The 23,175-nt window shown below is 44.2% G+C and overlaps 1 protein-coding gene across 12 annotated transcripts in view; it reads left to right on the top strand.

Annotated features, from left to right (window-relative positions):
* Spats2l (spermatogenesis associated serine rich 2 like) overlaps positions 1 to 23,175 on the top strand; it is a 170,311-nt gene that overhangs the window by 100,308 nt on the left and 46,828 nt on the right. For all 12 annotated transcript variants that reach the window (XM_036173203.1, XM_036173204.1, XM_036173211.1 and 9 more), the window contains 3 exons: positions 6,118 to 6,226; positions 9,610 to 9,659; positions 12,584 to 12,833. In XM_036173203.1, the coding sequence (XP_036029096.1) occupies positions 6,118 to 6,226; positions 9,610 to 9,659; positions 12,584 to 12,833 (409 nt within the window). The remainder of the gene's footprint in view (positions 1 to 6,117; positions 6,227 to 9,609; positions 9,660 to 12,583; positions 12,834 to 23,175) is intronic.

Raw genomic sequence — 23,175 nt, forward strand, 5'->3', positions numbered from 1 at the left:
ACTCCTGCCTACTCTTTTCTGTTTCGGGTTTATTGAGCAGCTTATATATGTCAGGCTCTCTAGCAGACACTGCACGCTTCGCTTCTTCCCATTTTTACCGACTCTAGCAGACAATAGCCTCTTTTATGGCTATGGAACCAAGTTTCAAAGATCTGAGCAGTTCACCGAGGTCACGGAGTTGGCACTTCACAGCGCCAAGATTAGAACATAGTTCTGTTAACTCCAGTGCTCCGTCCACGACATCTCTCCACCTAGAAAGAGTCCTTCTATCCCTGGGCAGACATACTGGCTCTTCTCTGTAGTACCACCATACTTTGTTCGTAGAGAGAGCACAGCATGTACTGTACTCTCATTAGAGTTTCTGCCTGTGCTGCTGCACTCTGCCTCCTTGGGACATAACTATAGTGGCTCTTCCTTGTGTCCTCAAAACCTATCACTCAGTGAGGACGCAACTCTGTCTGTCTCCTAAGCTTGACTTTGGAAAGATGGATGGGCAAGTTTTGCACTTTTTTCATTATCCCCAATCTCTAAAAATGCCATTGTTCCTGATTATACAGCGGTAAAATTGTTAGGAATTTGGAAATTGCACATGTTTTCTTCCAGTCTCTGAAGAACATGTGCATGTTCTTTCTGCCCATATCATGCTTGGGCACAGCCAGTCAGTTCAGACCCACTGTGTTACTGTGGGTGGTAGGTGCCGTGGTAGGTGCAAAGTGGCCGCGTGGTCCCAGCATGCTGGTGGAGTATTCATTTGTCTCTAAGAAGCAGCTAGGCTGTGGGATGACTGCCCCTCGGCAAGCAGTTATTAAATACTTACTGCATACACAGTATCAGTCACTCCGCAGTAGATATGGTAACCACACCGAGATGTCAGAGCAGGACTCCACCCTCATGTAGCTTACCATCTAGTCAATACAGTATGTCCACAGATCCTCAGGACATAAAAGAGGTTCTCAAATCTACAAAGACATCTACTGAGGAAGGGCTGTGGAGTTAAGTCAGGAAGGCTTCTGGTAAGAACGGTTAGGAAGGACTTCCTGCAGGCTTGAAATTTCAGCTGGAGCGCAAGAATGGAGCAAGGTGCATCTTGGGTAGAAGTGCTCGTCTGTGCTGGGTAGAGGAAAAGAGTCACTTGGAAAAGCCAGCTGACACCCTGTTGCTGATGGCCTTGAATGCTAGGATGTACAAACTGCACTTCATTCTTGGTTCTTCGGTGAGGGAGTGAGATGGTCACTGCTGTAGCCATCCCTCTGTGCCCACATGTTCTGCACCCATGAGTTCAGTTCTTCACAGATCAGGAACGTTTTGGAAAGAAGCCACACATGTATAGAATTTTGTCTTGTCATTATTCCCTAAACAATGCAGTGTAACTGTTTTCATTGTTTGGGGGTATTTTAAAATACATATTTAAAGTGCATAAAGAATTTACCTAGGTTAGATGCAAAATATGATCTATGTTTTTTGTTTTTGTAATAAAGAACTAGAGCTCCCATGGGCTTTGGTATAGCTAGGGGTCCTGGAACTCATCTCTCTCAGTACCATGGGACAACAATATTTTTGGAAGGACAGCAACATCAGAGTGAATTTTCAAGGAAGACACTAGAAGTGGGAAGACTGGTTGTTTTGTGTCCATTGATAATATTGGGTCTTGGCTAATCACACAGCAGTGTAAGTAAATTAGGAATTCTTCCCAGAATCACTTTTGAAACTCCAGCATGGTTTAAGATCGATTGGTAAGCCAAGAACAATGTCTAAGGAGCCATTGCAGACCGGCTGGATAATGCGCAGTGTGAACAGGAAATCAGCTCTTCAACCAAAGACAGCTCAGCTACAAACCAAACAACACCCTGAACATCCCATCGATTAGAGAGCACAGGAGCCAACAGGATGGGCCAGGTGCAGAATATGCCAGAGCCTGCGGGACCAGATAGGAAAGCCCCCAGAGAAAGGAGGGAATCCAGATGAGAACCACTCAGAAGGTACCATCACAACAACCCCTTTCTAAATAGCAAATTGAATTTGCCAGACCAGACATGCATTAGTAGAAGCAAAACAGATGAGTGTGATATTGGAAGGCTGAAGCAGTTGCTAAATGAAGCGCTAACTAGCCGTCCTGATTGTCACCCAACCGCCTGAATGGCTGCCTGGTGGGCACGGATGCACCACTCTGTTATTTGGCAGGGGAGCCCAGTAGGACTGCTGTCAAGGGCAGCAGCGGCTTCCAGCTTTGTTGTAAAGCTGCTGCAGAAGGGCCTGGGGCTGCGGCTGTGTGTGTGTGAGAGAGAAGCAGCGTGCGCCAGAAGCGGTCTCTGCAACACAGCTATTGCCTGCATGAATTTCATGAATTCTCCGTCTGCAAAGTGCCATTAGTCACGCATTGATGGAGCCGTTCCTGCAGCTCTCAGGAGCTGCATTTCCACAGGCAGAAGCCGCCTCCGAGCACAACCTTGGCCATCCATGCCCTGCATTTTCTGTCACTTGGAAATGAGGTCTTTCCTTAGACTTAAGTGCTCAGGCCTTTCGATTCTGCTGAATTGAGAATAGCAGCCGGTCGGCTCCTTCGTGTTTATGTGCACACAGGAGCACATGTGATTTCTCCACCCTCCCTTGAAGGCGTTTCTCTACAGAAATAAAGTGGTAGGTTTAGGAATTGTGCTGCTCTCTTCACATTAGCAAAGCTCGCTGATCGGAGCAGAAGTTAGCCCAGAATTGGACATTACTGAAGAGTAGCCAGGAACAGGCAAGATCCCTACCCTTTATCTGCTCATTTCTGTAAAGCTTGGAATACCTCTTCTAATTAAGGAGCACCCTCCAGGGGTTGGATCTGCTTCTCCCAGATTTGATATTGCAACTCTCCTAGTGATGATTTTCTAGGGAAGCATTTGGAGCTGAGAAATACAAAATGGGAAGGAGGCCTGGGAGATGGTTTCCATTGGTTCAGGTGCTTGCAGCACACACATGAGGACCTGAGCTTGATCCCCAGCACCCACATTAAAATTGGGCACTGTGACGCATGTCTGTAATACCTGGGCTGAGAAGGTAGAGACAAGTGGATTCCTGGAACTCACTGGGTTTTAGCTCCAGGATCTATAAGAGAGAGTCGGTCTCAAAACCTAAGAGAGTCCTTGCAGAAGACACCAGATGTTGACCTCTGGCCTCCACATGCACACATGTGCACTCACATACATATGTGCATACATTCACCAGCCACTCCCCCCACCCCCACAAAACAGAGGACACAGAATGCTGTCTGTCTGTACATAGCTGACCATGCACATTGGATTCTGTTTATGTTTTTAAAAGGATTGGAAGGTCAGGCGGTGGTGGCACACGCCTTTAATCCCAGCACTTGGGAGGCAGAGCCAGGCAGATCTCTGTGAGTTCGAGGCCAGCCTGGGCTACCAAGTGAGTTCCAGGAAAAAGGCGCAAAGCTACACAGAGAAACCCTGTCTCGAAAAACCAAAAAAATAAAAAAATAAATAAAGACATTTTGCTTTGCAGAGGAGTCTAGAAGCAATTATTTTTATGCTCATTTTATTAATTCTGGTCTTTGCCAGTCGTACAACTGTGTGTAGGTGGCTTGAAAACTTTGTTTCAAGTTACAATAATATATTTAGTGTAATTAATAACTAAGCATTTTATGATTCAAAAAGGCATGCTTGAGGTCTCAATAATGATGGTCATTATTAAGACATTTTCCCCATGGACAAACTGTAGTGACTTGAACTGCTAAAATTGTGTTTACCTAAAAGATATTAGAAGTGTAATCTAGGTAACTCCAATGCACTTGTAGGTATTAAGGCACATATTACCTATTATTACTGCTGATGACTTCCCTGGGCTAAATTGTTTTGTTAATTTGTATTTTGGTTTAAATATCGGGCCTTTACACATGCCAGGCTAGTGCTTTACCAACTGAACTCCATCTTGGCTTCTCTCAAGGACATTTTAATGTCCCGTGAGAAAGAATATCTCTCCTTCACACATGATACATCCACGAGAGAAGTGTGCTCCCCAAACAACTGAAGGATGCTCATGAGGCTGACATGATTTCCGTAGCCTTGGAGACCCTGCCCGCCCTGGTGCGGGTCTCGTCTGACCTCACTGTGCTCTGACAGCCCCACCCTGGCTTCCCTCCATCCTCACTGTGAAGTGCCCTCCAGCTGTGCTCTCTCTGCTTTCTACCCAGAATGCTCTCCCTCTCCCCCTCCCTCCCCCTCCCCTCCCCGCCCCTCACTCTTCTTCCTCTACTGAGTCAGCTGTCTCTGCCAATGATGCTGCAGCACATGTGTGCCAGGTGTAAGTCCAGTCTACTCTCTGTGGTCATTTGACACTGTCTATGTCTCTACGGCCTTTCGGTTTCAGGAAGTTTGGCGCCTCCTCATACAATAAGTCCATGGTTCTCAACCTTCCTAACGCTGCCACCCTTAATATGTCACAGTCCCTCACATTGTGGTGGCCCCCAACCACAAAATTATTTGGTTGCTACTTCATAACTGTAATTGCACTACTGTTATGAATCATAATGTAAATATCTGATATGTCGGATCTCTGATATGCGAACCCCAAAGGCGTCAGGACCCACAGGTTTAGAACCGCTGCAGTAAGTATTTTAAAAAGAGTATTCACTATGTTAGTTTGGTGACTCGTGTCTGCCTGCCCCTGGGAAGGCCAAGGCAGGAGAGTTGAGGCCATGTGACGAGGCACTATCTAAAATAAATAAATAGTATTCACTGAACTGTTTTTTTTTTAAGAAGGGTAGCAAAGCAGTGAGGAGGTTAGATTTTTTTTTAAAGAGTTGGTTTTACTAATGAAGTCTAGAGGAATCAAGAACCATAAAATGAGAGAACAGTAAAAACCCGAAGGAGTACTGAGTGACATGTACAAGCGTATATTCCAGTAGAAAGTCAGCAAAGCTCAAATCTTTAGTATTTTTAAATGTCAGGATTTGAAACCAATCTTCTGATCAATAATGTCAACATTTCTACAAGTCCTGTGCCCATAGCCTATGCTATTTTCTCATTATAGCCTAAATACTATTACACACAGATCTGTGTGGAACAGGCTGCCTATTTTCTAACATAATCAAGAAGTTGTCTGCACTGTTCAGTTAAATGTCTGGTCAATAGTGTCATATTACACATACCATGCTTCTATAATCCATACCCCGTGAATCCAATTAGAACAAAATCCATTTAACTCTAAAACTCACTGGTCCCGATTTAACTGAGAGTGGATCATGTATAGATTGTACAATTCTTTAATGAGCACTTCCCGCCGCCCCGTGCAGAGCTCGAGCATTTGTTAGCACAGAAATCCTTCTCGTAAAAAAAGAGGTGACATGGGTTCTGCTAAAAGATGTGGAACAAGTCTGTAATAACCACAAGTTCTTTGAGATAAAGGTCAATTAATTCTAGCAGGCAACCAGAAAGAACCCATGCTAAATTTGATGGAGGATGGCGTCTACGTCATTGAGGAGTGAATGCTCGTGAGCATCAGAATCCTTGGCTCATACATGTGTTTACTTTGACTCTGTTCAATGTTCCCCCCATCCCAAGGAGGGTGTTTGAGAGCATTTTCTGTAATATAGCTAGAATTACCATTTCACAAGTGTATAGTCTCCTGTCTTTATAAACATTGATGGTGTTTCACAGCACACTTCTGTGACCCTCGTATGACTGCTTCTACTGTGCCCAGAGAGAAGCTGAGGCATGAAGCTATTTCTGTATGTTTTCTAAAGATACCCCCGAGCCAGTGGAAAGGAAGCTTGAGACAGAAAAAGATTCTGTGTCCTCACTGAGAACACATCTTGTATGCATCCCAGCCTCCGAGAGGGTTGACTGCCAAACCAGAGTTGGCTTTGCACATTTGTTCTTGCAGCCTCACAAGGAGAACTCTGTAGAGGTGTGTACACAAACAAAGTAGGCATCAAGGTGATCACCCCCTGATGAATGCTTGCTGCTCTGAAGGCCTGGAGTGTGCTTTTTTGCAAGAAGATAGATGGTTAGCTTCCCAGGGCCTTTCGAAGTTACAATTCCGCTCTTTCTAGTGGGAGATCTGTAGGTGACCATTACTCAGGGAGTTTACCTTTCTGCTTTTCTTTTCCTTTTCTTGTAGATCTATGCAGTTCGATCAGTTGTTCCGAACAAAAGCAATAACGAAATTGTCCTGGTGCTACAACAGTTTGATTTCAACGTGGACAAAGCCGTGCAAGCCTTTGTGGATGGTAGGTATATACGCCCGCCTAAAACTGAAAATGTTAGAGCTAATTAGTTCAGATACCCTGTGTTTTTTCCTTTAAATGAACTGAGCATTACTTAGTTTCTAATATGTCTCAAACAACAACAAACATAATGCTCCTTTAATCCCCACCCTCTGGAGGCAGAGGCAGACAGATCTCTGTGAGTTCAAGGATAGCCAGACCAGATAAGGATACATAATGAGACCCTGAGTTCTACGCCAGTCAGGGCTTCATAGTGAAGCCTTGTCTCCAGGAGCAGAACAAATAAAGGAACTAAAATGTACGATAGACTTCAAAAGAACATAGACATTGAAAGAGCAGAGTACAGAAAGGTCTTTTCCTGTCATTTAAAATGAAGGAGGCTATAAAGACCTCAAGGCCGCTAATTATAAAGCCACTGGTTCTCTGCCAGTTATTTCAGTTTATTAAGAATGTTGTTTATTTGGTGGTGTCCTTGTGAGGAGAGGACATTGCTGACCTGAAAGGCATTTTCTCTTCAGCCAGCAGAAGTCTACTGAGTGTCATGGCTGTGACCCGGAAAGCCCATGCTTGGCTAGTCCAAGTGGACTGAATTCCTCATTGTAACGGTTATTGTTCACAACAGTTATATCAGTCAATCATACTATCAGTTCATCTACCTCTTAATTGATTTTGGTTTCTTAGGAAAAAAAAAATTCTTCCTGTTTTTTTATCAAGTGCCTTGAAGTGGTACTGTAGAATCTCAGATCTGAAAAAAAAAAAATGTTTATGCTATACCTTTACAGATTTGGTTATCTTCTCTTGTAAATTGTAAAGACATTTTCTTTCTTAATGCTTTATTTTGAATAAAGATCTCTTTCTTGTCATGCTCATTATATGCCTTGTTTCCTGGCATATTTTTCTATTCAGTAAATAATGGACTAGCTAAACACAACCTGACAAATAATGTTGGGAAAGACCTGCCAGCACATATCTCAGCTATGCCTTCTTCACACTGTGTCAAGGACAGAATGATTTCCTTAATTTGTGAGCAGTGGAATGACCCTCTTGAGTGTCTGCGAGTATAATAGCATTTCAGGGCAAGATCCAGGAGCCAAGCACAGTTCCCACATTCTGTATCGGCGGCGCTTGAGGCTTCGGGTCCTAATTAAATGAACAGATGATGATCATTCTTAGAAACCTGCAATCAAATCTGCTATGTGAAATTTTCTCACTGTTTGCCCTGCATCCTTGACTATGTACACTATGAAGATTCTGAAAGTACAATCTTTAGTCATTAGACTAAAATGGTAGATGTGACTTGCCCTTCCACATACACACACACACACACACACCCTATTTAAATTTTGTAAATATGCACATCCTAACTGAGAAATTCAAAATTCTTCTGTCGGGTTTCCCTTGCCACATCATGTGCATGGGGAAAAGTTCAGAGAAATGTTTGGGGCTGCTTGCCCCACCCCCACTTCCCATGCTGGAGGGTTTCTGTTACAGAGTGACCCTGATAAGATGCACGGAGGCCATCTGTGATGGACTGTAGTCAGCACTTGGGGGAATCTAAATGCAAGGCCCTGCTTCTGGAGTTCTGTTCATCCATGTCACGACCCCATAAAGCTCACTGATTGCTGGCGATGCTCATTGGTCTAGTTGTAAACCAATGGGAAAAGTTGCTTAAAACCCAGTAAGAGTATATATATATATATATCTGTTGAGTGTTTTTTGTGGGCCACACAGAAATCACTAATCCAAATGGCTTACAGAAAACATCTCCATGCACCTTTGACACAGTTAAGATTTAATAACAACACTTTCAAAATCCTTTGTAAATAAGAGTATTTCTTGATAATTACACTGTGTAAGCTCATCACCCAAATTAAAAATAAGATTGATGTCAAAATACGAAAATGAGACTAATGAGTGTCAGATTGCAAAAGCCACAGCTTGCCTTCCGGTAAGAACGACTTGTAATGTTTTTTAAAGTTTAACTTTACTTAGAAAGTAGAAGCCTAACGGTAAGAATGACTCTGATAAATAACCAATGAGTAATGCCCCATACCAGGAAACTGTTGACAAATACTAACTCTCTGGGCACATTAGAGAAATATCAACCCAGTTAATAAAAGGTGTAACTACATGGCTAAGCATGGTGGTGCACGCCTTTAATCCCAGTACTTGGGAGGCAGATGCAGGTGGATCTCTGTGAGTTCGAGGGCAGCTTGTCTACAAAGCAAGTTCCAGGAAAGGCGCAAAGCTACACAGAGAAACCCTTGTCTCGAAAAACAAAACAAAACAAAACAAAAAAAAGAAAGAAAGAAAGAAAGAAAAGAAAAAGTATAAATTCTAGTTTACTTTGAGTACAGTCTTGTTATTTCCAATGTATGCAACTTCAACAAGACAAGGAGGGAGCTGGATTGGAAACTCTGGATAGATAGGCGTGATCAGTCTGTCTCAACACCATAGCCTTCAGCTTGTCTGTCAGTGCCATCAACAGCAGCGGCCTACTAACTTGAAATTCTTAGAGACCAGTTCGAAGTTAATCTCTGGTTAGCCAATGCCTTGTCGACAGCTGTGGGTATCATGTGATCTGAGAATATGCTTCAAATTCTTGGACTTCTTGGGACCCGCTCCCTTGAGGAAGTACGTGCTTATATGGAGTCACCTGACGCTTCATTATCAGCAACTGTTGAAATCACTCCCAGAAAGGTGGAATACATTTCTTAGAGTGTGTGGAAATGACCAGAGCTGATAGTGTTGACATGGTTCTTTAACTCCTTCAGGTCAAGGTTATGGATGTGACTGGGCGACCATTAGTCACTTAGTGAACTTTGTTGGTTTTGAACTGGAATCCTTGTAAAGAACACATGCTGTCCTTTCATGGTGGATGGAGAGAAACTTGTTACAGGCTCTGTCTTCCTCAGCCCCAAGCAAGGTCTTGAACATACTGAGTGAGAGTAAAATTGGAGAAAGGATGGTCATACAGAAAGGTCCAGCTGTCAGGTTAATAATATAGAAAATCGCATGTTTGCTTCAGAAGATTATAATACTTTATTCATATATCAAACAGCGCAATTTTAATTCTACCTGTGCTGACGATGCTATCAGAAAATTCTCAAGATATATTTCATATTCCCTAAGACAATATCATGAAAAAAAAAAAAAAAAGAGTAAGCTTCGTGAAGTAGGGCTTAATGCTTTTATAAAACCAAGGCTGTGCAGTGAATTAAATGAAAATCTTGGAAATGAGAAACGAAACTGACATTTTTATTATGGTAGGCTGTATCAAAACAAATGAAGAAGTCCGCCCCGCCCCCCCGCTACCCAGGCACAGATGAATTTTCTGTCGCCTTTATTGTGTGGATGTTTGTTGAAGACTCTTTTTCTTTATCTAGGCAGCGCAATTCAAGTTCTGAAAGAATGGAACATGACGGGAAAAAAGAAGGTAAGATTCAGGATGATGGTGAATTAGTGACATCTTCAGTCCAGCCCTCAGCGTTCTTACCGTCTCATCCAAGCTGCCAGTTTTGTGCTTCATTCAAACTTGTTAATATGCACGCCCGGAAAGCTTCCGGATCCATGCGCACTGCCTTCCTCACTCCTAATGGCCTTGTTTTCTGTTCAGTGTTTTTGCCCACCAGGTGTGCCTAAGGAGCGCCAGAGTTGAGCTTCTTTGTAAGTGGTAAGGGGAGCCCCGCATCAGAATTCAAAGCATGAGATGTTAACTTGCCCGAGCATATCCCATAGCACAAAGGGAAAAATTAAGGCGTGCTTTACAGATGCTTTAAACACTCTAAATGTATTTTCACATTTTTTCCCCAACTGAAAAATATCTATCCAAAGGGACCTTTCCCCCTGAAATCAGTCTTTAATGAAAGGAGAAAATATCTTAAAACCATAGAGAGCGATGGTCCTTCTGGAGCACTCCTGACCTGCTCCTTGACAGCACTGGGGAGATTTTCCTCTCTCCTGTTCAGATGACAGCGCCGCCCTGTCTAGTCACAGGCTGTGTGGCTCCTGGGCACAGGCATGGTGTGTTTGCACACACACACACTACGGAAAGTCTGCTGCTCTTCACAGCCTCCCAGCCCTGTGTTTCCACACTGGCACCACACAGCCCTGTGTTTTGCTTCCCATAGACATAAGACGCCAACCCACCCTGCCCCCAAAGGGAAGATCACAGGCTGGGGAAACAGGTTTTGAACAAACAAAAAAGCCACGCTGCTTTCATACAGTCCCAAGATCACAGAAAGTGCTGTACTCGGCCTGTGCTGCTCTTCTTGGAGTTTCGCGTAGAAGATGGAGAATTAGGATATGCTCCCCTGCTTTGTTGGCTGCCATTTGTGACACTGTCTGCTTATCTTTAATCATAGCTTCTGGGGAGATGGGGATGATTTGCAAGTGACTGAAAGGCAGGCATTTATCTTTACATTGGAAAAATTTTCAGATGCGTGGTTTGGGTTTGAAATTTCTCTGATTTGGGAGGCGGGCGCAAACCGCAGCTGCAGATCTAAATCCTTGCTGAGTTCCTCTTGGGGGTTCAGTAGGGTGATGGTCTCCAGACCCAACCCAGTGGATGTTGGGCTTGAATTCTAGAAGTCAACGGTGGGGGTTGTTGGGGAGGAGGGGGCGTGATTAATCTCCACTGTCCTTTTTTTTGCCTGTGACTTCAAAAGGAAAAGGAAGTGGGGAAGCTAGAGAGGGAGAAGCAGGTTCTTTAGGTCTCTAAGTGCCCTGGAGGGAAATGCCACATGGTGCTCTGTAGGCATGCCCAGATTCCACAGGTGGGACACACTTTCTGATGGGTCAGGTGTATTCGACACTGATCTTTCAGTGCATTGAATACCAAATGACTAAAATACCAATGTTGCAGCCTCCTAGCATGGCTTTGCAGGTACAGGCACTTGCTACCAAGCCTGACCTCCTGAGTTGGTACCCTGGGATCCCCACTGTGGAAGGAGAGAACCTACATTCCTGCAAGTTGCCCCCTGAAGTCCACCAGTGCTTTGTAACACAAGACATGTTGAGACAGAGAGCATGCGCAAATTCAAGAAAAAATTGGTCTGCAAATTAGGAACATTTTCTCCATTTCCTGGATGCTGTTACATACTCAGTGACCAAGCCTATAAGGAGAAATACAGTAAAACTCTGTGAGAGTCTAAAACACTTTGTATAAAATGCAGTGTGGAGCTATTTGAAAGTGTGTGTGAGAGGATCTCTGTTAAGCTAGCTGAGGGTCCTGGGTCCAGGTGGAGTGGACAAGTCCAGTATTACCCCATAGTAGCCCCTGCCCCAGCTTAAATAACCCCAGGAGGATTCTGGAGCCTCTGGCTGCCTTGGATTTGCTGGATGGTGGCAGCAATTCTTGTGCTTCCCTGATTTCTCAATACCTTTGCAGAGATCCATGCTCTGCTGTGTAACAGACTTCTCCTGGGGAGGTGCCACACATGTCTGTTCACCCCAGATAGGAATCCCGTGACAGATCAAAGCAGGGACAGCACCAAAGTATAACCTGGTAAACCCACAAGTTTTACTGGAGTTAATCCCAGGAATATGGGTGGGGGGTTATTTAGAGGAGCAGAAATGATTCAAAGACAAAGACCACCCCAGCATGGGTGACCACTCACAAAGCTGGGAACCTGGAGGTGCCTCAGTTGGCCTGAGCATCTTCCTGGTGGTTCAGCTGGTTTCTGCTTCCCGCAGTTAACTTGTTTTGTCTGTAAGTCTCTTTGTGGTTTGCCTGGTTTGAGAGGTATTCTCAATGGTATTGTTTTCTCTTAGGAGGGCAGGACCTAGTCAATCTGGTCAGTTTCAGGGACTTCCTGAAGCTACTTTTAGCTGTTTACCTTTCCTCTTAAGGAGCTTCCGGCAAAGTGGAATGTTTCCAGAAACTGCTACATAACAGGTTTTGCTGTGGGTAGCCTACCTTATTCCTGTAGCTCAGGCTCTCTCCCCAGATAATGGGACCTGAGTGTTGAGAGGCCTCCTAGTCCTGAACTGCTTCAAGAAGCAAGAGCTCTTCCCTAACATCACCAGTTCCTTCAGAGCTATTAGAGTGTGCTGTATTGTCCTCCTTGAAGTCTTTCTTAAGTCGCTAAAATTACCTCCTTGCTAGTTAATTATTGCTCCCGTATTTTTTCCTTTCAAATTAAGGAAACTTTTTTGTTTACTACAATTGCAAGGGTAAAAATTCAAAACAACCTACTTTAGAAGCACAATATTTAGATCAATCTGGGTGTTTAATAAAAATGTGTGTTCGCCCATTCTATTAAACGCCAGGCGTCTGGATGATTGTCTTATCTTACTCTGCGCTCAGGAGACTCTGCTGAACACAGCTTTTTACCCCTCCCCCCCTTGTCTCTGATGTAGAACAATAAGAGGAAAAGAAGCAAATCCAAGCAGCATCAAGGCAACAAGGATGCTAAGGACAAGGTAGAGAGGCCGGAGGTAGGGCCCCTGCAGCCGCCGCAGGTACCGCTGATGCAGAACGGCCACGTGAATGGCTATGAGAAGGATGGCTCCTCCCCTGACTCCACCAGAGAAAAACTGGCCCTCCCACCACGTGAGAAAAAGATCTCAATACTGGAGGAACCACCAAGGGCTCTCCGCGGGGTCACAGGTCAGTTGTTCCTAAGTATAGTTGCTTAACATGTTGGACACACACGGGCACACAGATGCACTCACACATGCAGAGGTAACGTCTTGAAGCAAGGGCAGCAGCTGCTACACAGGATGAGCAAGTCTGAGCTGCTGGTATGTAGATACCAGTGAGTCCTGAAGCCAGGACTCAAGTAGTAAGTACATCGAGAGATGCTCAGTGTGTCCTTGCACTGACTAGGAGGGTCCCCACCCCCACTCCCACCCCCACCCCACTAAAAAGCTCCATGCTTCTGTTATTGCCTAGGGGTTTTGATCGGTTCATTGTCTATGCCAGCTAAAGAATTCAAAGGCAGGAAATACCTTGAGCGTTAACATGTAACAGCAGGAAAGTTTTGAAACACAGCAGAGTGGATCAGCCAGAATCAGCCAATAAAGAAACGTTTTTATTCGGGGTGAGGAGACACATATGTAGGAAGCACACAAGCGAAAGACCTTCCGCGCTGCAGAGGGGACTGGGAAACTGACGCCCTGCTTCTCTTAAGGGTCGGTTTGTTTGTTTGTTTTGTTTTTACATCTTTGAAGGGTCTTCTTCCCCTAATCTAAGGTTGTTCAGTTTGAAGAAGGCAGGAGAGCTGGTGGCCCACAACTGCTGTGAAAACGTGTCCTGACCCAACCTTGAACTTGTTGAGCCATGCCTCAGCAGGGACCCTAAGGTCAGGAGGGTAAGGAAGGAGACTCAATATCATGTTTACCTAGACACGCCCCCTCTCCCTCTCCTGCCTCTCAGGGACTCTGACTCCCAAGTCCCTCACAACTAGTCCATGTTAGGATCCCAGGGACTAGGGAAGCCTTGTTTGAAGAGACACTTCCCCCCGGGATAAGGGAAAGACAATTTAGGACAAGAGAAAATGTTATTAAACTCTTTCCTTGGACCCGATTCTTTTATCTCCTTTTATATGGTGGACTGGAAAATGCAGGGTATTAGGATGTGGATTAATCATCTATGCAGCAGCTGTGAAGTAACTTCAGAAGTCTACTTGTGCGTGTGCGTTATATGTACACATGTGTGTGCAGGTGTGTATGCTAGTATGAAGGCCAGAGGAGGTCGTAAGGAGTTTCTTGCTCTGTAACTCTCCACCTATTCCTTTGAGAGAGAGCCTCTCATTGCACCTTAGGTCAGCTGGCAGCCAGCAAGCCCCAGAGACCCTCCTGTCTGCCCACCATGCACAGAGGTTTTACATGCACTCAGCCATGTTTAGCTTTTTCCATCGAGCCTGAGGACTTAAACCCAGGTCTTCAGGTTTACACAGGAAGTACACCTACCCACTGGGCTATCTCACCAACCCAAAAGGCTACTTTTTTTTAGCGTTCTTTTTATTTATTCTTTATGTCTTTCACATCATGCATCTGGATCCCATTCATTTCCTGTCCCTTGTATCTGCCCTCTGTCCTTGTACTACCACCACCCCATAAAATATAAGAGAAAAAAGAAAGAAAATCTCATGGAAACTGTGTGTGGCACAGTGAGTCACACAGTAAACCCTTTTGTGCATGTGTCTTCACGTGCAAGTGTTCATTGAGACGAGTCATGGGTCCGGTTCGAGGCCTCTGTTTTCTGTTACAGTATTGATGCTGGGCCCTCACTGGATCTCCTCTTGGCCTGGGCATCACAACAGAGCCAGTCCTGTTGGCAGAGGTGTGGGTGAGCCAGCCCCAAAGTTGTGAGTATGGGAGAACTGTCCCCATTACTCAGTTATTCTTCGGTCATGTGGCAGCATGGGCAGGTTGGAGGGTGGAGGAGAGGCCTATGGGGGGAGGGGTCTGCTCCCACCCATCAATGCCTGAGGCAGGTGAGAGAGCTGGCCCTGAGGTCAGAAGGACAGGAAAGCTGCCCCTGACCAGCCACCAGCTGCAACACTCGGGAGATCAGGCCCTGCACTCACATGGGTAGCACCCAACCCTGTTGGCAGAGGTGTGGGTGAGCCAGCCCTGTTATTGTGAGCATGGGAGAAGGCTACTTCTTAATACACTGTCTATCTTTGGGTACATCATTTTCTTCTCTACTGTCCTGTTTTTTTCTTTTTAGTATAAGAAAACTGTTTGGGTTTGTCTCTTACTGCGGCAATACAGAAAGCTGTAGAGAGGAAATTATAGACAATAGAAGCTTATTTGGCTCATGGTTCTAGAGGCTGGGAAGCCAAAGCCTGGAAGGACGGGATGAGTTGAAGAGGATAGTTACTAATCCACCGCTATAACAACTGTAATCCAGTCATGAGCATGGAGTCCTCGCAACCCAGTCATACCATAAAGGCCTACCTCTCAACACTCAGTATTAGGAAGTAACTCTCCAGCACTTTCGGGGATCCATTCAAGCCAAAGCTCTCAATAATAAAACGGCCCACTACCCCATGGTTATAACAAATCCTAAAAATAAAATCAATATGTGATGGAACCTGCGGAAAAAGAATTTCAATAAAGATCTGAGACCTTTTTGACTAGGTGAACCAGGAGGCCGTATAAAGTGGCCAGATGTTCACACTTAGAATGAGTCACTTTGTACTTAAGGTGGAAAAGGCAATATCCGGCTGGATATTGTGGACAGTGCGTCTTTATATTTACTATATGAAGGAAGTGTCCCTAAATAAATAGATGTGTCTGTAAAATCTCTGAGAACACAGGTACTACACATGCAGTCTGACAGGGCGCTGGGTGCCAAAGCCAACACCCGGAGGGCTGGTATGGGCCACTCATGGAGGACTCTTTAGTGAGTCCTGAACGCCCGGCAGATTCTGAGGAGGATGCCCATGGTGCAGGCTCTGCAGCAGTCACTCTCTGATATTCTTGTAGCAAAGGCTATAGGTGCACAGTAAAGTTCAAGTGTGGAGAACAGAGATGCCACCTCCATCTGAGCAACTGAGATGTCATAGATTGGTGGGCGTGGAGAGATCTAGGGACAAGGCGATGGAGAAGGCTGGGAAGGTTGACAAGCAGTGAGGATGATTTTGCTCAGCGCCCTCGACCACTGTACCCCTGCCGCTGGTACAGCATTGCTGTCCTGTGGCAAGCCAAAGATGAGTAAGACATTATCCCTGTGATGAGTCTTCCTCTGTCCCACCTGCCAGCTCCCAAATAACCACACAGAGACATTATTAATCATGAAAGCTTGGCCGATAGCTAAGGCTTGTTTCTAACTAGTTTTTATAACTTAAATTAACCCATATCTTTTAATCTGTGTTCTTTTATGTGGCTCGGTTACCTTTACTTTGTAACGCCCATGCTGTTTGCTCTGCTTCTCCTGGCATCTCTGCCCTTCTTCTTCCCAGGGTCCTCTGTGCCTGGAAATACTACCTAGCTATTGGCTATTCTGCCTTTTATTAAACCAACCAGAGTGATACAAAAAGACTATCGCACAACATATCTCTGCCTAGGATTTCAGTCTATCGGAAAAGGCCAAAATGCAAACAAAACCCCCTGGTGGTATGTACCAAATGAGGAATACGGTGAGGAGACACCAGGTCGGTCATGACACTCTGTATCACACTAGAAAGTCTTTAAATTGCTCATCCAGCCTTAATTTTCTTCCCATTTCCTGCAAACCCCATTCACAGTGCTGTGGCCAGTCACCCTTATCAACCACACGACACTGTCTTAAAACCAAACAGTGACCGCAATGAAAATAACCTAGTGCGTTTTGAATCCAAATTCTCCAGGAATTTTTAATTCGGTTTTTAAAATGTTTTTTTTTTTTTTGATGTATAGTCAGGACAGGAGAAAGAAATTAAATAATCGAATGGCAGATTCCCAGCTTTTCTTGTTATTGCCTTCACACGAATTACTTTCAAAATCTAATTACTCAGGCTGCTGTTTTGATATCAATCATAAACGAAAAGCCTAGCTCATAGATTGGCTTATTTACTCATCATTTATGCCTCTGTCCTACCCAGTTTCAGTAAAGTCTGTCAAGCCATTGGGGTAAGTGCCAGGCAGAGAAGCCTTTACCTCACCGTGGATGGGCAGCTGCCTTGCCAGTTAAGCTCCCACTGAGACTGTTCTAAGTGCCAGACGGCTTGATAAGCCCAGCGCGAGGCTCGCCGTGAAGAATTCTTGAGTGTACCAAACGCCATCCCCGTATCCCTTTGGTGCTTTTGACGTTAACCTGAAGGTATTATGTGTTACTGTCAGTGGTTCCTTACAGATCTTTATGTTTTATGTACGCGTTTTTACTGAAGAATGAATGGTAGTAATGAGGGGCCATCAGGTATGTGTGTAAAAGGAAGAGAGTCCCTCTGGGCTGACCATTAGCTTCATTAGCATCCCACCTGTTAAATGATCATAAATTTTCAAATAAATGTGTAACTGGTTAGGTTTTTACCTTCCAAAGACAATAGAGGCCCATCACGATGTTGATTCCAAAACTGTTAAATGACTCTAAGAGGCTTGTTCAGTCTATCAGATATCCTGAGCCCACTAATAGGGCGATCACAGGTGAAGGTTAGAATGTGTATTCTACTCTGCGTCCCATTTTGAGTAGAAGAAGGAAGGGGTGAGATGGAGCCTTACACCCTGTTCTTGTGGGGAAACCCAGGCTCCTGGGTGGAGATGCCAAGGAACTGCTCTTTACCCTTCTGTACTTGGCAAAACTTGACGCAATTAGGTCCGTCTCAATTGCAGTGAAGAATTAATGCTAAAGCCATGAGCTCTCTACTTCCTAAAAATAAATTTTGAGAAATGTATAATTGAAAAATTAGAAAAAGTAATGGTAACAAAGCCATATAATGATATTCTGTGCTTGAGTGGATTCACAGCATGAGCCTGAAAGAAATCTCCAGGCTACTAGTGGTGGCACATTTATCAGGCTTTCCAGTAATGAAACTGGCTTGACAAAACCTGCCTTGAATGCCCCGCCGGGCAGCAGACTATGGACATGTGCAAGGCGTGTTTTATCTTTTTGTAACACCTTGACATTCAGGATCTCTCTCTCTCTCTCTCTCTCTCTCTCTCTCTCTCTCTCTCTCTCTCTAAGTCTTAAACAGAATCATTATTCTGCTAGGGGAAAAGTTAGCTTTAAGATACATGCAGGTGGCTCAGGGTGTAAGTGTAACTTCCTACATGAAAAATAACCACCCAGAGCACCATCATTCTAGGCTGTAAATAGAGCGCTGTCTGTTGGGACAGTGCTGTGTGTCAGCATGTAGCGTGGAATTTGAGGAGTAGGCTTTAAGCCTGAGAGTAGTTCTTTCTGTATTTCAAGACTTTAACTAACAGCTCAAATGAGATCTTTCACATAATCCAATCAAAACCATCCTGCATTCAAATACTGAGTCAAGCAGAGAGTGGACAGAGGTTTATTTTATCAAAAGCAGTGCTGAAGACAGAAAGTTTTACCCCCTGAGGCCTCCAATCTAAATGTCTGAAGCACCTTAGGGTCCAGTTTCCCCAAATCTTCCTCCTGCTGTGTTGTAGGAGCCTCAGATTCTCAAGCCTTATCTGCCTTTGGGCCAGGACAGGAAATCACATTCCTCTCCGGTCTTTTTGCAGCTGGACGAATGCCCTGGGAGGAGGGAAAGCAGGACTGTGGCCACCCGCAGCTTCCCTTTACAGTTTCTCTTCCTTAAAGCATTCTGGGAGGCCACATCTTCCTTTCCTGTTAGTCACAGACTTAGGGATCCCTTCTGTGCTCTCTGGCCTCCACAACCCAGACGACAGACTATCCCTGCTCCTGAATCCAACATCCCTTTACCATAAGAATAAGGGGGCTCACAAGCGCAGAACTGCCTGCCTCTTCATTCTCCATGCAGAATAAACCGAAGGAGAAAGAAAGGGCCTTGCTTTGTTACAGTGTGTTTTGTTACAATGTGCTTTGTTACAGTGTGTTTTGTTACAATGTGCTTTGTTACAATGTGCTTTGTTACAGTGTGTTTTGTTACAATGTACTTTGTTACAATATGGTTGTATGTCCCTCCTTTGTATTTATTTGCTGTAACAACAAACACCTCAGAACAGCTCTGTGTTCTGAGGTCCCCACAGGGTTTCCAAGCTGACTTTTTTTTTTTTTTTTTTTTTTTGCTTTCTTGTTACAGGAGCTCCAACATGATCTCTCCTTCTCCTCTAAGCCCAGTGTTGGGCCAGAGGATTAGAAAAGATCAACAGGAAAGCTGCTAGCCTAGAACTTTGTTAGTGAAGCTCTATCTGTGTAGTCTAGGGTTTCAATAGTACCTCTTCTCAAATGACACAATGTATCATGAACAAGAACCCGGGTGCCTAGCAATGGAAATGTCTGGGTGCCAACCTCAGCCGTGTTCAATGACTGGATATATGACCCTGGAAAAGTTAAGTGCTCTGTGTTTCATTTTGCTCCCCTGCAAAATAACAACAACAAAAAATCTAACTGTTTTAAGGTTTGGGTGAACAGTGAGTGAACCTACATGCTACACAGCATCTGGCAGAGAGGAAACCAATGGTCCTCTGGTTTTCTCAGTGAGCAAATCTGTCTAAGCATCCAAGGCATGCTGAGTGTTTTTTGTTTGTTTGTTTGTTTCTGAAGATGAACCAGATGGCCACACCTTTGCTCCCAGGGAGTTTATGTGCTTTGTTGGGTAGGGAAAAATAGATGGATGATAAGCCAGCGTAAAACTAAGTTACCAAGATCATTGAGATTCTGAAAAGCTTGAAGGCATGGTGGATGTACAGTGGCTTCTGATAAGGTCATACTGTGACATAAACATCGAAGGGAAAATGTTTAAGCTGAGATTGGAGTACTTCAGTATCACGTGCCCGGTCATAGTGGTCTCAACAGCCAGGTTTGTTTGTTTGTTTCTGCTTGGTAAGCACCTCAGAGAAGCCCTTGTAATTATCATCATAGATTTTTGCTATCTTTGAAAAATTAAAGACATAATTCTTTATATGGAGCAGAGATTATGCTCTCTTATACAAACATACATTTTGTTGTTATTTTAAAGCACATAATTATCTTTCATGTTTGTCTTTAATTATTATTTTAAGAACTAAGTTCTTGGCTTGCTTCCGTGAAGAGGTATACAATGCTCAGCCGTAGCCTCTTCTTTGAGCTGCCCTGGGGCTGAAATGTACAGGTAATTTTAGGAGAGGCATTCAATTATATGCTGATTGACTCAGATCTTTCTGCTTTCTGTCCCTGGGCAGTCTGGAGCAGAAATGGACATGGCTAGACACTGGCTGTAGTGATCAAAGGCCAAGGGACACCCAGTGCCCTCAGCTGCTTCTCTTGTTTCCTAAGCAAATGATGCCCAGAGGCCTCTCCCCACTTCCTCACTGACAAAACACGAATCTTGTCCAGCAAAAACACTCTCTATTGCAACTCACCTCTAAATAGCCTACCTTCAGAACCTTCAGATGGTGACTTCAGTTACAGAAGGACTTGAGTAGAATTAACACAGAGGGAGGGAGGGGTTTCATTAAAAAAAAAAAAAGTTTGAGGTTTTCTTTGAGCAAAGCTTTAAATGGCTCTGTCAAATGCAAAGAGGGTTGAACTTGCCTTGCAAGGAACTAAGACAGTGGCATGCATCTGATTTAACATATCTGTCTTCCACCTTTGACAGCTTGATCCATTGTTATTATCTATTATCTTTTAATACATGTCTCCGGTCAGAACATCGCCAGCTCTAATGGCCTCCAAGCCAATCGGGTTTCATGGGATTTGGGTGGAATAATAATGCCTGTGCACATTTACTAAGGAAACTTGGAAAGGAAGAACTGCCATTCTGTCTGAATAACCCCTGTGTTCTGATCTCTACTGCAGAGTTGCTCTATCTGTTAACCACCCTGTCCTGCAGAGATGGGAAAAGAGATGACCATTGTAAATCACTGGCCAGTGGCTGGAGCAGGAAGGACTTTCCTGAGGTTCCATCCCTAGATTGTTATTCTGTAACATCTTAAAGGAGTTATTTTTACCCACTAGCTCCATTTCATCAGCCCCAGCTCACTCATCAACCTGTTTGTGATGGCTTACAGCCAGCCCATCTCTCACAAGACACTGCTAACACTGTCTCCAGTGGCCTCCCAGCTACTGAATCCGGCAGACTTTGGATCCTGTCTTTATCTTTTCCTTTCAGCAGATGCAACATTGTTGACTCCTCTGTCTTTACCCACTGTGTCTCCTCCATCTTGGCTTCAACGACTGGCCCTCTTGCCTTCCCTGTATCTTTATTGCTTTTTTCTCAGGTTCTTTGAGGGTCAGTCTTTGCCTGGTTGTTGGATTGATAAGCCTCAAGGCTTGGCTGGCCCCAAGTCCTTCATCATATAAAGGTAGGCTCTCTCCTTAGGTCATTTGGACCATGCCCTGACTTTAGTTATTCCATATGGCTCACACAAATCTTCCTAGTCCATACTCTCCTCTGAACTTTAGGTCTATATTTGATATTCAAAGCCCTTCAATGACATGCTCTAAAACAACTCTTGATCTCCATTTTAAGTTTGGCTCTCTTTTTTTGAGTTCATAGTCCATGCAAGCCAGAAATCTAGGCAGCACTCAGGACGACTCCCTCTCTCACCTGCTGCCCCCCTTGACCTTCTCCCCCACCCCCATTATCAATCTACTAGCAAGACCTACTGATTTTCATTCCCTGGTATTCACAGCATTAATCCCTTTCTCACTGACTCTAGCTCTCTTTTCCCACCCACATCATCACCCTGTCTCTCTCTCACTACTACAGAAGTGCACTCAGGAAGCCCCTGCATCCCCCGCCCCCTCCACCAGACCCTTCTACAAACTGTACACAAGTGAAACACAGGTTTCACTTAAGAAAGGATGTCCTTCTTGTTCTCAGATCTAAAGGTTGAGTGTGTTCTGGACCCTGTATCCTGCTGTAGTCATATTTTAAGTTACTATCTTTTGCTTTTTACAGGCATTTGTAGAGTTTGTATATTTAAAATTACCTTCTCCTAATTGAGGAAATTTGGAAAATTCCATTAAATCAATCCTGTCTCCCCCAAACAACCACTGTTAAATTTCATTTCAAAATTACTTTAGGGCACAGATACACAGGCTTTTCACAAAAATAATTACACAGCACATGAGTTTTAGTATTCTGTTTTACTTAGTTTGGAAGTATGAGCATTACATCATTTTATTAAGTATCTGTAAAGGCTATGTTTACAAGGGTATCTCACCTTTTACTTATGAATATAACAAACAGGTAACACAGACAGATAAGAGGTTCTGTTATAGTACGACCACATCCCAACATTCTGCTTCTCGCTTACCTATTTTTCTTTAATTTTTTATATATTATTTGGTAATTTCATACATGAGTGCAATGTATTTGAAGACTTAAAATAGTTAGGTGTATGCATGTGCGTCTGTGTCTGGATATATGTACATGAGTACAGGTGCCCTCAGAGGCCAGCAGAGGGTGTTGGATTCCCTGGAGCTGGAATTACAGGCAGTTGTGGGAACTGAATTCTGGTCCTCTCTAAGAGCCAGGAGTATTCCTAGAGGCTGAGCCATCTCTCCAGCTCCAAAAACCAGCGTATTCAGAACACACTCACCTCCCAACTGTGGTCCTTCAGTTTCTCCCAGAGACCCCCTCTGTCTCCCTCCGAACTTTATGTCTTCTTTTTCACAACCCACTGTGCCCAGGCAGTGATGCCCATACGTGCATAAATGTAAAGTGGCCACTGGATCTTGGGCAACTGACTGTGGGCCATAGCAGTGCAGGAAACTGACTCTCCTTCCCTCGGACCATCAGTTGCCCATAGTGTCTCAGCTGGGGTGGGGTCTGCACCGTAGCTGCTCTGAGTCCAGGAGTGTGATCTCTAAGCAGTCCTCCCCAACCATTGCCCTGCTGTCTTCCCACCTTCTCTTCCTCAGTGATCCCTGAGCCTTGCTGGAAGTGTAATATTCTGCTGTCTATTTAGGGATAAGCTCTCTCTGTAGCCACTGACTCTTCTTTTGAGGCGTTGTGAGTCCCAGTATTAACAGCCACCCACTGCATAGGAAGCTTCTCTGCGGAGGGAGAAGACCATATTTATTAGCATGTGTTAACCCTAGAAAATCATGTGTTTCATTACAATTTAATGGCTGTATTATTTGTGTGAATTTGCCACTTCTTTTAAATGTTTCTAAATTGTTTTCCATATGGATTCTTTCAGTGTGTCTCTGCTCTTAGAAACAACTCTGTAGTGCATAACTTCTATGGAAAACTGTGATTATTCCTGGGCCCTGTAATTATTGGATTAAAAAGTATAAGTATGTGTGTGTGTGTTTGCGTGTGCACACATATGCATACATGTGGATGTGAGCTTAATTAAGTTCTTAATATGTCTCTGTTCAGAAAGGTTGCATTAATCTCACTGTTTTTTTTTTTTGAAAAACAGATTATTTC

The sequence above is a fragment of the Onychomys torridus genome, chromosome 23, assembly GCF_903995425.1.
Source record: "Onychomys torridus chromosome 23, mOncTor1.1, whole genome shotgun sequence".
NCBI lineage: Eukaryota > Metazoa > Chordata > Mammalia > Rodentia > Cricetidae > Onychomys > Onychomys torridus.